General features: G+C 45.8%; 1 protein-coding gene across 1 annotated transcript in view; it reads left to right on the top strand.

Annotated features, from left to right (window-relative positions):
* Window positions 1-12,635, top strand: part of ELP3 (elongator acetyltransferase complex subunit 3) — an 87,831-nt gene that overhangs the window by 32,591 nt on the left and 42,605 nt on the right. Inside the window, exons 8-9 of the mRNA XM_068183135.1 lie at window positions 2,705-2,866; window positions 8,750-8,876. Coding sequence (XP_068039236.1) covers window positions 2,705-2,866; window positions 8,750-8,876 — 289 coding nt within the window. The remainder of the gene's footprint in view (window positions 1-2,704; window positions 2,867-8,749; window positions 8,877-12,635) is intronic.

The raw sequence follows: 12,635 nt of genomic DNA, 5'->3' as shown, positions 1-12,635 counted from the left end.
TGGGGTATCCCAGGGTATCCCAGTGATCCCAAAAAAACCCCACATCCCCCAAAAAAGCTCCAAATCCCAAAAAAACACCTCCAAATCCCCATCCAAAAACCCTCAGGAAAACAGGAAAAAATTCCTCCCTGTGAGGGTGGGGACGCCCTGGAATGGAATTCTCAGGGAATTCGTGGCTGCCCCCAGATCCCTGGGAGTGTCCAAGGCCGGGCTGGAGCCACCTGGGAGGGTGGGAGGTGCCTGAAACGACCTTGAAGGTCCCTTCCAACCCAAACCATTCTGGAATTTTGGGATTCGAAAGCTTTTCCCACTGATGAAGGTGTTACTCCAGTTTTCCTATTTTTTTTTCTTTCCTCTGTTGACAGGAAAATCCCTGTCTCTGATCTGACGGTGCTCTCAACTGAGAGATCCTCACAATTTGGTTGAAAGACCCCGTAAATCCCTGATGTAAATCCGGATTCGGGAGGTGCCCCTGGTCCAGGAGATGCTGCTCTCCCCAGCTCCCCGAGCTCTGTTTCGCAGCTCTCCCCCAGCACTGCAAAGTGTGGAAATTGGATACAAAACAGCGTCAGATTGGGTTTTTCTCTCTCTCTTTTTTTTTTTTTAAATAAAATACCAAATATAATTTAGTTGTATAATGCAGCTTTGTGCTGGGTAATAATACCCAGTTCAGCTTTTGTGGGCACTCCGTGATAATTCCCTCCAGAAAATGGCAGGTTATGTAAATCCACTAAAGCTTTTAATTCCTGTCCACTTCCGATATTTCTTGTGTTTGGCTTCTAAACCAATAAAATCCCGGCCTTTGGTATCAGGTTTTGAATGAAGCAGACTTTCCTTTTGCAAATGGGAGAAAATGTTGAATATCCAAGCGAACCTTTTGAGTTCAAGAGCGGAGAAAAAAACACCCAAAAAAACCCACCAAATTTCTCTTCCTTTCTTCTGGAAATGACGGAGATTTGATTATTTTTATCTCCCCTCTGCATTTCCACCCTGATTTTTTGGTTAATAGGAGCGGGTACCCTTTGTCCCAAGGTATCTGAAGACTTTTTTTGGGGTTTTTTTGCCCTCTTTCTCTCCTGTTTCTCTCTTAATTTTTGCAGAGCACGTCTCTCAAAGTGGGTGTTTGGGAGTCTGCTGTTAATGAATCACACTTTGGCAGTGTTTTCCCTGACGTGATAAACAATTGGTGCTGTTGGGCTGTCAGATTAGTGAGCCACAAACTTGGAAATGTTTCACGTAGTTTTTATTGTTGTTTTTTTATTTATTTTTTTTTCTTAATGCTTCTTTTGACAGCCTGTCCCCCAAATATCTCGGTATTTATATAGATCTGAACGGTTTGAAGGGTGTTAATATTTTTTTAATGAGTCTGAGCCCACTTGGGGAATTTTTTTTGCTGTTTGTTTTTTTTTTTTTTTTTTTGAGGTTTGAAGGATTTTGATGGGGAGTTTTTTTTTTTTTTTTTGGCGGGGGGGAAATTGTGTTTTGTGCTGCTCTGAGAGCTTTGTTTCCATTCAGAAATTTCCAGCAGTGGGTTGATGAATCTTTACAGACTTTTAATCTTTTTTAATGAAGAGCTGAACTTAGTCATCCTTTCAATTTGGGCGTGCAGGTATGGGAATAAAATCCCTCTCTTCCTCAAGGTGTCCCCTTTTCCAGCAGCATTTCCTGTTAACACCCAAAAATCATCATTAAAGAGACTGATATCCCCATAAATATCCTGCTCTGGGACTTATCCAGCTTTCCTCTGCGGTTCCAAAAGAAGTTTCTCCTCTTCCTGCTGTAAATTTGTGCTCCTGGGCTGCGGTTTTGCTACAAAACCACCTCAAAGTTCAGGAAAAAAGCTGCAGGGAGTTGATTTCCCCCATGGAAAGGAATTTTCTGCTGGTGATGGTGGGGATCGATGATTTCCTTTTGTGAATTTCAGTTTGGGTTTTTCCCCCCCTTTTTTCCCCTCTCTCACAGGTCAATGACTTCCCATTTGTCATCAGGAGTGGGTTTTTTTTTTTTTACCAGCTGGAGTAATTAGTCTTCGTTAGACCTCCAGTGATAAAGGACACAAAAGGAGAAAAAATTCCAGACAAAAATTTTGGTTTTGTCAGATTCCTTCAGTGGGCTTGGGAACTGCTCGGTCCCAAAGGGATTTGTGGGATTTTTTCATGGATAGCCTTGTGAATCCCCTCCAGGCTGCCACAGTTCTTCGTGACCCAAAACAACCCCCAGACTGTATTAATTACAACCCCAATTAATTAACACAACGCAGATTGTATTAATGTGTATTTCTGTGCATCGTTTCACCCGCGATCGCCAAAATACCGCGGGAAATGTAACCTTTAATCCCTAAAAATCCTCACCTGGAAGACGCCAGAAACCCTTCCCCAATTCAGTTAAAACCCAGAACTCGTGGATTTCAACCAAGGATGGGATTTTTCCCTGCAGGAGAGGAGTAAAGGTTAAATTTTACCCTTTAATCCATAAAAACCCTCACCTGGAAGACGCCAGAAACTCCTCCCAAGTTCCCTTAAAACCCAAAACTCGTGGATTTTAACCAGAAATGGGATTTTTCCCTGCAGGAGAGGAGGAAAGGTTAAATTTTACCCTTTAATCCATAAAAACCCTCACCTGGAAGACACCAGAATCTCTTGCCCAGTTCCCTTGAAGCCCAAAACCGGTGGGTTTTAACCAGAAATGGGATTTTTCCCTGCAGGTACTCGGAGAGGAGCCTGACCAAGTGCGTGGGGATCACCATCGAGACGCGGCCGGACTATTGCCTGCGGCCCCACCTCAGCGCCATGCTGGCCTACGGCTGCACCCGCCTGGAGATCGGCGTGCAGAGCGTCTACGAGGACGTGGCCAGGGACACCAACAGGTCAGGGACACCATTCCAGGGAACCCCAGCTGGCCAGGGACACCATTCCAGGTCAGGGAGACCATTCCAGGGAATCCCAGCTGGCCAGGGACACCAACAGGTCAGGGACACCATTCCAGGGAACCCCAGCTGGCCAGGGACACCATTCCAGGTCAGGGACACCATGCCAGGTCAGGGACACCATTCCAGGGAATCCCGGCTGGCCAGGGACACCATCAGGTCAGGGACACCAACAGGTCAGGGACACCATTCCAGGTCAGGGAGACCATTCCAGGGAACCCCAGCTGGCCAGGGACACCATCAGGTCAGGGACACCATTCCAGGGAACCCCAGCTGGCCAGGGACACCATTCCAGGTCAGGGACACCATTCCAGGGAACCCCAGCTGGCCAGGGACACCAACAGGTCAGGGACACCATTCCAGGGAACCCCAGCTGGCCAGGGACACCATTCCAGGTCAGGGACACCATTCCAGGTCAGGGACACCATTCCAGGGAACCCCAGCTGGCCAGGGACACCATTCCAGGTCGGGGATACCATTCCAGGGAATCCCAGCTGGCCAAGGGACACCAACAGGTCAGGGACACCATTCCAGGTCAGGGACACCATTCCCGGGAACCCCAGCTGGCCAGGGACACCATTCCAGGTCAGGGACACCATTCCAGGTCAGGGACACCATTCCAGGGAATCCGGCTGGCCAGGGACACCATTCCAGGTCAGGGACACCATTCCAGGTCAGGGACACAATTCCAGGGAATCCCAGCTGGTCTGGCTGGGATGGACCTCAATCCCAGCCCCTTCCATCTCAGAGGTTGATCCAAGTCCTGTCCAGACTTTCCTTGGACACTCGCAGGGATTCTCTGGGAATTCCAGTCCAGACAGGAATTCCTTCTCAAATCCCACCCCAATCTTCCTCTTCCCAGTGGGAAGCCATTCCCTGGCTCCTGGCCCTCCAGCCCTTTCCCAAATTCCAGCTCTCCTTTCCCTCTGGAAAAGGCTCCAAGGATTCCCAGGATCCTTCCCTTCTCCAGGTAGACATCCCCATCTCTCCCAGCCTGGCATTGGCTCCATCCCCATCCCAGCTCCTCTCTGGGAGGAATTTTGGGAATTCCCTGGGAATTTGGGACTCCAGGAAAGGTCTCCCTTCCCTTTTCCACCCTCAAATTCCATAAAAATCCCTTTGGATGGATCCTGAGTGTCCTGGATCCCAGAATCCCAGAATGGTTTGGGATGGGATCCATGGACCTTCAGTCTCATCCCAGGGACACTTCCCACGATCCCAGGGTGATCCAAATCCACCCTGGGACACTGCCAGGGATCCAAGGATCTCTGGGAATTCCATCCCAGCCAGGAATTCTTTCTCAACTCCCAGCCCAAGCTCCTCTTTCCCAGAGGGAATCCATTCCCTGCCTCCTGTCCCTCCAGCCTTTTCCCAAATTCCAGCTCTCCTGGAGCCCCTCGAGGCTCGGGAAGGGGCTCCAAGGATTCCCTGGAACTTCTGGAATCCTCCAGCTCCTGTTTCCTTGGCTAATTCCCGCTGCACAGCGAATACTGGAACATTTCGTTTGTTTCCTTGTCAGAATAAATTCACAAACCCCAGCGGCTTCCCAGCCTCCTTCCTGCCCTTCTGTGGGCAAAATGGAGTTTTGTGGGATTCCATTCCTCAGCAGGAGAAAATGGAATTGTGATGTTTTAGCTGGGACTCAGATCCTTTCCTTGTGTTGTACATTTGGTGGTTTTAGTGTGTTCGGTTTTTTTCCTGTATTGTCCATCTCTTTTTTTTTAATTATCTCTTCTTTCCCATTTATGCTCTTCATTTTAAATGCATTCATCCTTTCCCTCTGTTTTACACTCTTTATTTTATTGTCTCCATTCTTCCCCTGCATTGTCCACTTCCTTTTTTAATTTATTCTTTCTTTCCCTCTGTTTTACTCTCTTTATTGCCTCCATTCTTCCCCTGCATTATCCACTTCCTTTTTTTAATTTATTTTTTCTTTCCCTCTGTTTTACTCTCTTTATTGCCTCCATTCTTCCCCTGCATTGTCCACTTCCTTTTTTAATTTATTTTTTCTTTCCCTCTGTTTTACTCTCTTTATTTTATTGCCTCCATTCTTTCCTTGCATTGTCCACTTCCTTTTTTATTTATTCATCCTTTCCCTCTGTTTTACTCTCTTTATTTTATTGTCTCCATTCTTTCCCTGCATTGTCCACTTCCTTTTTTTATTTATTCATCCTTTCCCTCTGTTTTACTCTCTTTATTTTATTGCCTCCATTCTTCCCCTGCATTGTCCACTTCCTTTTTTAATTTACTTTTTCTTTCCCTCTGTTTTACTCTCTTTATTTTATTGCCTCCATTCTTTCCCTGCATTGTCCACTTCTTTTTGTTTTTATTTATTCATCCTTTCCCTCTGTTTTACTCTCTTTATTTTATTGCCTCCATTCTTCCCCTGCATTGTCCACTTCCTTTTTTTATTTATTCATCCTTTCCCTCTGTTTTACTCTCTTTATTTTATTGTCTCCATTCTTTCCCTGCATTGTCCACTTCTTTTTGTTTTTATTTATTCACCCTTTCCCTCTGTTTTACTCTCTTTATTTTATTGCCTCCATTCTTCCCCTGCATTGTCCACTTCCTTTTTTTATTTATTCATCCTTTCCCTCGGTTTTACTCTCTTTTTTTTATTGTCTCCATTCTTCCCCTGCATTGTCCACTTCCTTTTTTAATTTATTCATCCTTTCCCTCTGTTTTACTCTCTTTATTTTATTGTCTCCATTCTTCCCCTGCATTGTCCACTTCCTTTTTTTATTTATTCTTTCTTTCCCTCTGTTTTACTCTCTTTATTTTATTGTCTCCATTCTTTCCCTGCATTGTCCACTTCCTTTTGTTATAACAAACTCAATTTTGGGAGGCAGACCATGGCCCAGGGAGGGCAGTTCCTGTCCCACACAAATCACAGTTCGCTGTGTGATTTTTTGGGTGTTTTCCACCTTTTCCCCTCCTCCAGGTGCCTTTTTGGGACAGGAGAGGTGACACTGGCCAGGAATGCCCGTTGAGAGATTCCCCAAAGTCATTCCAGGCGCACAGATTCCTTAGGGATTGCAAAAAGCACATTTCCAGGAGGAAATATAATTCATTCCTTGTCATTTTGGCCCAGAGAACCGTTGTGCTCTGTAGGAGAATGTGAGATATTTTCTTCACCCCACCCCCCCAGACAAACCAATCTCTACTCATTTATTTATTTATTTCAAGCCTGATAATTCTAAAATTAAAAAAAGAAAAAAAAGCTTTTTTCCCCCCTTGTTTTTCCAGTCCTGGCACTGGCTGAAGCTGTTCCTTCCAGTTCCCCATTCCAGCTGCCTCCCAGGGATGTTTTAAACTCCTGGCTCCGCAGGCAAAGCACTTTTCTGTTCGTTCCCACCTCAAAGGCACCAAACCAGAGCTGAAAACTTTGGCCATTTCCTGCTCAGAGACTCCAGGCAGGAATCCCAAAGGAATTGGGGTCTGGATGTCACTGCTGTGGTCCCAAAAGCCAAGAAAATCCATTTATTGAGGATTTAAAACTCCGGTTTCGAGGTGGTTCCCCCCCTCTGGGTGTGGCAGGGTCTCACTTTCAGTCTGAATTATTACAGTTGTCACTTTAACAATTAATTCCTCATCAGCTCTTAAAATCCTTTTTTTTTCCCAAAAAAAAAAAAATTTCAATCTTAAAATCCATTTTACCCCCAATATCAATTTTTAAATCTTAACATCTATTTTCTCCCCAAATATCAATTTTTCAATCTTAAAATCCATTTCCCCCCAAATATCCATTTTTAAATCTTAAAATCCATTTTCCCCCAAATATCCATTTTTCAATCTTAAAATCCATTTTCCCCCCAAAAAATCCATTTTTCAATCTTAAAATCTTAAATCCATTTTTTCCCCCGCCTCAAATTTGATTTTTAAAGGCTCTTCCCAGAGCTCCTTGCAGAATTCCTAAAAGGAATTCCTCAACTCCTCCCGATTTTTGGAGCAGTGACTTGAAACCCGCTTGAAGAAAAGAGGTGATTCATGGTTTTTTGTTTTTTTTCCTCTTTTTAAACGACCTCATTTTGCTTCTTTTCTGCTTTTTTTTTTTTTTTTTTTTTTTTGTGTATGTGTGTGTGGCGGGGGTGGGGATGTGTTTTGGGCTCGAAACTTTTTAATATTTCCCTGGTAGCAAAATGTCAGATTACAACCAATTAGGGAAACAGTTTGGAAATTACTTTCTATTATGTTCCATAAGTCATTAGTGAGGTTTCTGAGCGCTTTCAGTGGCTCTGAGGCAGAAAAATATTCAAGAACAGAGCTCGGCATCAAATAATCAAGTTATTGATGCAGCTCGAATTCCACTTCTAATAAGAAAATAATTTTTATTTATGAAGCAAAGCTCCCGTTTGCTCCCCTCAGGCTACTCAAGGTCTGTGAGTGATGCTGTCCTTGAACAGTCTCAGGGAAAAAAAAAAAAAACAAACCAAAAAAACCACCGTAATACTCCTGAAAAAGAAGAAAAAAAAAATCTCAAAATCTCAAATAAAAGTGGGTTTAAAGCTGCACGGAGGGGTTGGATCTTCTGGCAGAGAGGGAGGAAAAGATCCTTAAAAAATTAAGAATAAATTAATTAATTCAGGGTAAACGAACACGAGGATACCCAAAGGGAGTTGGATTTTTTTTTTTTTTTATCCAGAGGGATTTGGAGGAGAGGGGAAAAAAAAAATCACCTGCAGAGCTCATCTGGGTGCCAGGAATTCCAGGAGCTGGGAGGAAAACAGGGATGGGAGGGGATGGAAGTGCCCTGGCATGTCCAGGAATGTGGGAGAGGGGCAGGATTGTGTGGGAAGGATTTTCTCCTGTGGTGGGAATCCTCTGACTGGGGCCCTGGAGGTGGAAGGAAAAAGGGATTTTCTCCAGAAATGTGGGAAGGATTTTCTCCTGTGGTGGGAATCCTCTTGACTGGGGCCCTGGAGGTGGAAGGAAAAAGGGATTTTCTCCAGAAATGTGGGAAGGAATTTCTCCTGTGGTGGGAATCCTCTGACTGGGGCCCTGGAGGTGGAAGGAAAAAGGGATTTTCTCCAGAAATGTGGGAAATTCGGCCTTTTTTGGGCTCCAAACCCCCCCAGGCTCCTGCAGATCCGGGGTTTGGGTTGGCATCAGTGTGGCAGAACACGGAATCCTCCTGGAATTCCAGCCCAGCCCAAAAATTTGGGAAGTTCACGTTTCTCAGGAAGGGATTTTTGGGTGATTTTCAGGCTTTTCCTCGTTCCCATCCCTTCTTTCCTGCTGTTTTTATTCCCCTTTTTTTCTGAGGGACACCGACCTGGATGTCCAGACTGGATTCCAGCAGCTCTCCCAAATTTCTCTCTGTGCCTGGGAAGCCCAGAGCAGCTCCTTTTTCACAGAATTAACAATTCCAACACTCAACAAACCCTTTTGGGCTCCAAATCCCCCCAGGCTCCTGCAGATCTGGGGCTTGGGTTGGTGTCAGTGTGGCAGAACACGGAATCCTCCCGGAATCTCAGAATTTGGGAAGTTCACGTTTCTCCAGAATGGATTTTTGGGTGATTTTCAGGCTTTTCCTCGTTCCCATCCCTTCTCCTTTCCTGCTGTTTTATTCCCCTTTTTTCTGAGGATTTCCAGACTGGATTCCAGCCTCTCTCCCAAATTTCTCTGTGTGCCTGGGAAGCCCAGAGCAGCTCCTTTTTCACAGAATTAACAATTCCCACACTCAACAAACCCCGCTTAGGCTCAGTTTTACCTCCAGCCACGCCCCAAGCTCAGCCTCCTGAGGGGGATAATCCCAGCTGAACCCAAGAATGGCTTTTCCTGCTTTTCCTGCCTTTTCCTGACCCTTTTTCCCTCTCTTCCCAGGGGTCACACGGTGAAGGCCGTGTGCGAGTCCTTCCACCTGGCCAAGGACGCTGGCTTCAAGGTGGTGGCCCACATGATGCCAGACTTGCCCAACATGGGGCTGGACAGGGACATGGACCAGTTTTTTGTGAGTATTCCTTTGAAAAAAAAAAGTCAATTCCCACTTTTCCCCCACCCACCATGGAAAACTTCCTGCTCGGTTACCAGATTTGTTTCTAAAGGACAAACAACTTAAAACTCTTTTTTTATTTTTATTTTTTTAAAAAGAAGGTGAAAAAAAAAAAGAGATTTGTTGAACTACTTCATCCAGAAAATTATATCCCTGTCTCATGCAAGCCTGAGTCACTGGGGTCCCTGTGGAAAACAGCTCTTCCCATATTTACTGGGGCTCCTGCTTTTTTTCCAAGGTGGTTTTCCCCCCTGGATTTAGCGTAGGACACAATTCCAAGTTGAAAAGGAAGGTAATTAATTGCAAATTAATTGCAAAATTAGAGTGTGTGTTATGATGCATTTTGGCTCAGCGCTGTTCAATTTCTTTTGTCGATGATGTCGAAGGAAATATAAAATTATTCCTGGGGAAAATTGGAATGAGAGGAATAAAGAGCAAATGGTGAGCAGTGCAGTGATTTAACCACTTTGGTAGATTTTCAGGTTTTGTAGTTTTGGTTTGTTGTTTCTTTTTTTTTTCCCCGAGTCAAAATTGGGTGTTGGTTTTTTGGTTTTTTTGTTTTTTTTTTTTAAATAGTGCAGAAATTGGAGTCGTGATGGAGGAATCCCAGGGGAAGGTTGGGCTGGGTGCTAAAAAATATCAGTGTAATGAAATATATTGATGAAAAATACAGGCAGAAGGCAAAAAGGCACTTGTGGAAAAAAAGCCTGGAAAAAGCAGCTGTACAGGGCAGGAGGGGAATCCTGAAACCTGGGGTAGGAACCTTTTTCTGAGGGATTTTCTGCAGAATTCCTTGAATTTTTCCTAAATAAAATGTTCTTGACCAAGGTGAGAGACTGGAAGTGATGAGCACGAAAATTCCGAATTCCTGCTCCAGGAATTATTTATTATTTATGTTATTTATAATAATTATCCTGTTCCTGGGTTATTTTTTTTTAGCATGCTCTGGGAGGTGGAGTGTGGCCATGACACAGAATTTTCATGGAATTCTTTGTGATGCAGAGCCCAGCAAAACCTTGGATCCTTCATCCCTCAACATCTCATGGAATTGCAGCTGCAGTTCTGTGGGATTGGGCTGGAATTTGTGGGGGAAAAATGGGAATAGTGACCCAAAAAATGGAAAAGGCTAACCCTGGGCAGGTTCAAAGAAAGAGGAGACCAAAATGCGAGGTGGAAAACTGAGGAGGGAGGGAATACTTCAATTGTTCCTAGTTAATTTAATAATAATTTTCCTTTGCTGCTTATTGGTGATGAGTTTTTAAAGAATTTCTGCTGTTGGGTCTGGAATTGCTCCTGATTCGCTGCAGGAAATCTGGGAGTCTGTTGGGAAGGTTGAATTTCTGGGCTGTGAGGGAAAGGGTGGTGCCATCCAGGGTTCCATCCATGCACCAATGACAATTTTACCAAAAATTGGAGGGGCGGGAGGCGAAGTTTTTGGAATTGGGAGAGGAGGAATTAAAATAAAGGTGGGGAGAAGAGTTGAGGATAGAAAAGGAACAGGAGGAAAAAAGGCCATTACCCCTTTCTCATCCTCATTTAAAAACTCATTTTTTAAAATACCCCTTTAAGTGCCAGAGAACAAAATACCAAACCAGATTCATTGATTTGCTTCCCAGAGCCCTGGTGAACGTAACAGAAATAATCCGGATCAGTTCCTGAAATTCCTTCATTCCCGAGGATTCAGTCTCTGTTTCCTGCCTCAAAATTTTATATCCTCGTTTTGAGTTGATAAAACAATTTAATTACCTGTTGGGCTGTGCAAATGTTGGTCCAGGCTGGTGAGTGTTTAAACATTTCTGCTGCATCAAATTTACCAAGGGGGAACCAAGTTGGGGGCATTCCCCTTACAATCCCAGAATCCTGGGACGGTTTGGGATGGGATTCTTGGACCTTCAGTCCCATCCCATTCCCACCCCGACCCTTCCCCCATCCCAGGCTGCTCCAGCCTTTCCTTGGACACTCCCAGGGATTCTCTGGGAATTCCAGCCCAGCCGGGAATTCCTTCCCGAATTCCTGCCCTTTGCCAGCTCTCAGAATTCCCTCCATTCCCAGCTCTCCAGCCCGGCATTGGATCCATCCCCATCCCACGTCCTCTCTGGGAAGGAATTTCAGGATCAAGAGGCTTCACTGGGAGTTTGGGACTCCAGGAAGGGTCTCCCTTCCCTTTTCCATCCCCAAATCCCATACAAATCCCTTGGGATGCATCCTGAGTGTCCTGGATCCCAGAATTCCAGAATGGTTTGGGATGGGATCCATGGACTTTCAATCCCATCCCATTCCAACCTCGACCCTCCCTCCCTCCATCCCAGGCTGCTCCAGCCTTTCCTTGAACACTCCCAGGGATTCTCTGGGAATTCCAGCCCAGCCCCTCGCCACCCTCCCAGCCAGGAATTCCTTCCCGATATCCCACTCAAATCCCTCCTTTTCCACTTCCACAGCCATTCCCTGTGTCCTGTCCCTCCATCCCTTATCCCCAGTCCCTCTGCAGCTCTCCTGGAGCCCCTTTAGGCCCTGGAAGGGGCTCTCAGCTCTCCCTGGATCCTTCCCTTCTCCAGGTGAGCACCCCCAGCTCTCCAATTCTTTGTCTTTTTGGGACAACAAACCCATGGCTTTCCAGGGATCTTTATAAATCTCTGATTTTTGAGGTAGTTCTAATTAACTTTGGGCAAAACAACTTCATTTTTTGCGAGCCCTCCCCCTCTCCAGCCCCTTGCCAGCTCAGGGAAAGGTCGGGCTCAAAGGAGCCCGCTTGACTTTAGAAGTTCTGAGCACCTTCAGCACCAGTTGGAATGATAGCAATAAATCCAGGGGCTTCTCCAGGGAGGGGAATAACTGCTGATGGGGCTGACCTTGGCCAGAAGAGCGCCGGGTGCTTCTTCAAGCCGGGCAGGTAATTACGGCTCGGCGAGGAACGTCCCCTCTGTCCCCCCGGCCGATCGATTCCCCGGCTTTTCCTGCTGCTCCCACCTCCCAGCAGCGGCTCTGGCAGGCTTCTCCGAGCCCTGCGAGTGAGCAGCAGCTGGTTTTATTCACAGTCATTCATAACATTGTGATGGGTGAGGGCGAATGTGTTGTCTGTGGGGTTTTTTTTTTCCTGGTTATTTTATTTAATTATTTTTGCACGGAGAGGTTGTGGGTTCCATCCCTGTGGATCCCATCCCCTGTGGATTCCATCCCCTGTGGATTCCATCCCTGGAATGGAACATCCCCGGCTGGACAGGGCTTGGAGCAAGCTGGGGTAGGGGAAGATGTCCCTGCCCGTGGGAATGGGATGAGCTTTAAGGTCCCTTCCAACCCAAATAATTCAGGGATTCTCCAAATCCACATTTTTCCCCAGAAAATGCCTTTTTCCCCGCCTCCACTGTGAAATTTCGGTTCCCTTTCTCACTCTGATCCTGTGTCCCACTTCCACTTTGCTTTTTTCTTCCCACTTCCCCCACCTCTGATTCTTTTTGTATCCTCGGAGGATTTCCTTCCTCCTCCAGGTCTTTCCCACCCCATCCCACACACGGGAAAAACGCCACGGGGCAGCAGGGAACGTGCTCCAGAAAGCCTCAATGACCACAAACACTCAAAAAAAACCCAAAACAACCCCTGCCAAAACCAGGCAGAGCCTCACCAGGCAGGTGGTCGGAGAAAATAATGAGAATAACGAGCAGGATAAATCAAGGACTCAGCGGGAATAATGGAATTGTTAGCGGAGCGGGCACCTCATCC

Source organism: Anomalospiza imberbis, chromosome 3 (assembly GCF_031753505.1).
Source record: "Anomalospiza imberbis isolate Cuckoo-Finch-1a 21T00152 chromosome 3, ASM3175350v1, whole genome shotgun sequence".
In the NCBI taxonomy this organism is placed as follows: Eukaryota; Metazoa; Chordata; class Aves; order Passeriformes; family Viduidae; genus Anomalospiza; species Anomalospiza imberbis.
This window is presented reverse-complemented; position numbering and strand designations above follow the sequence as displayed.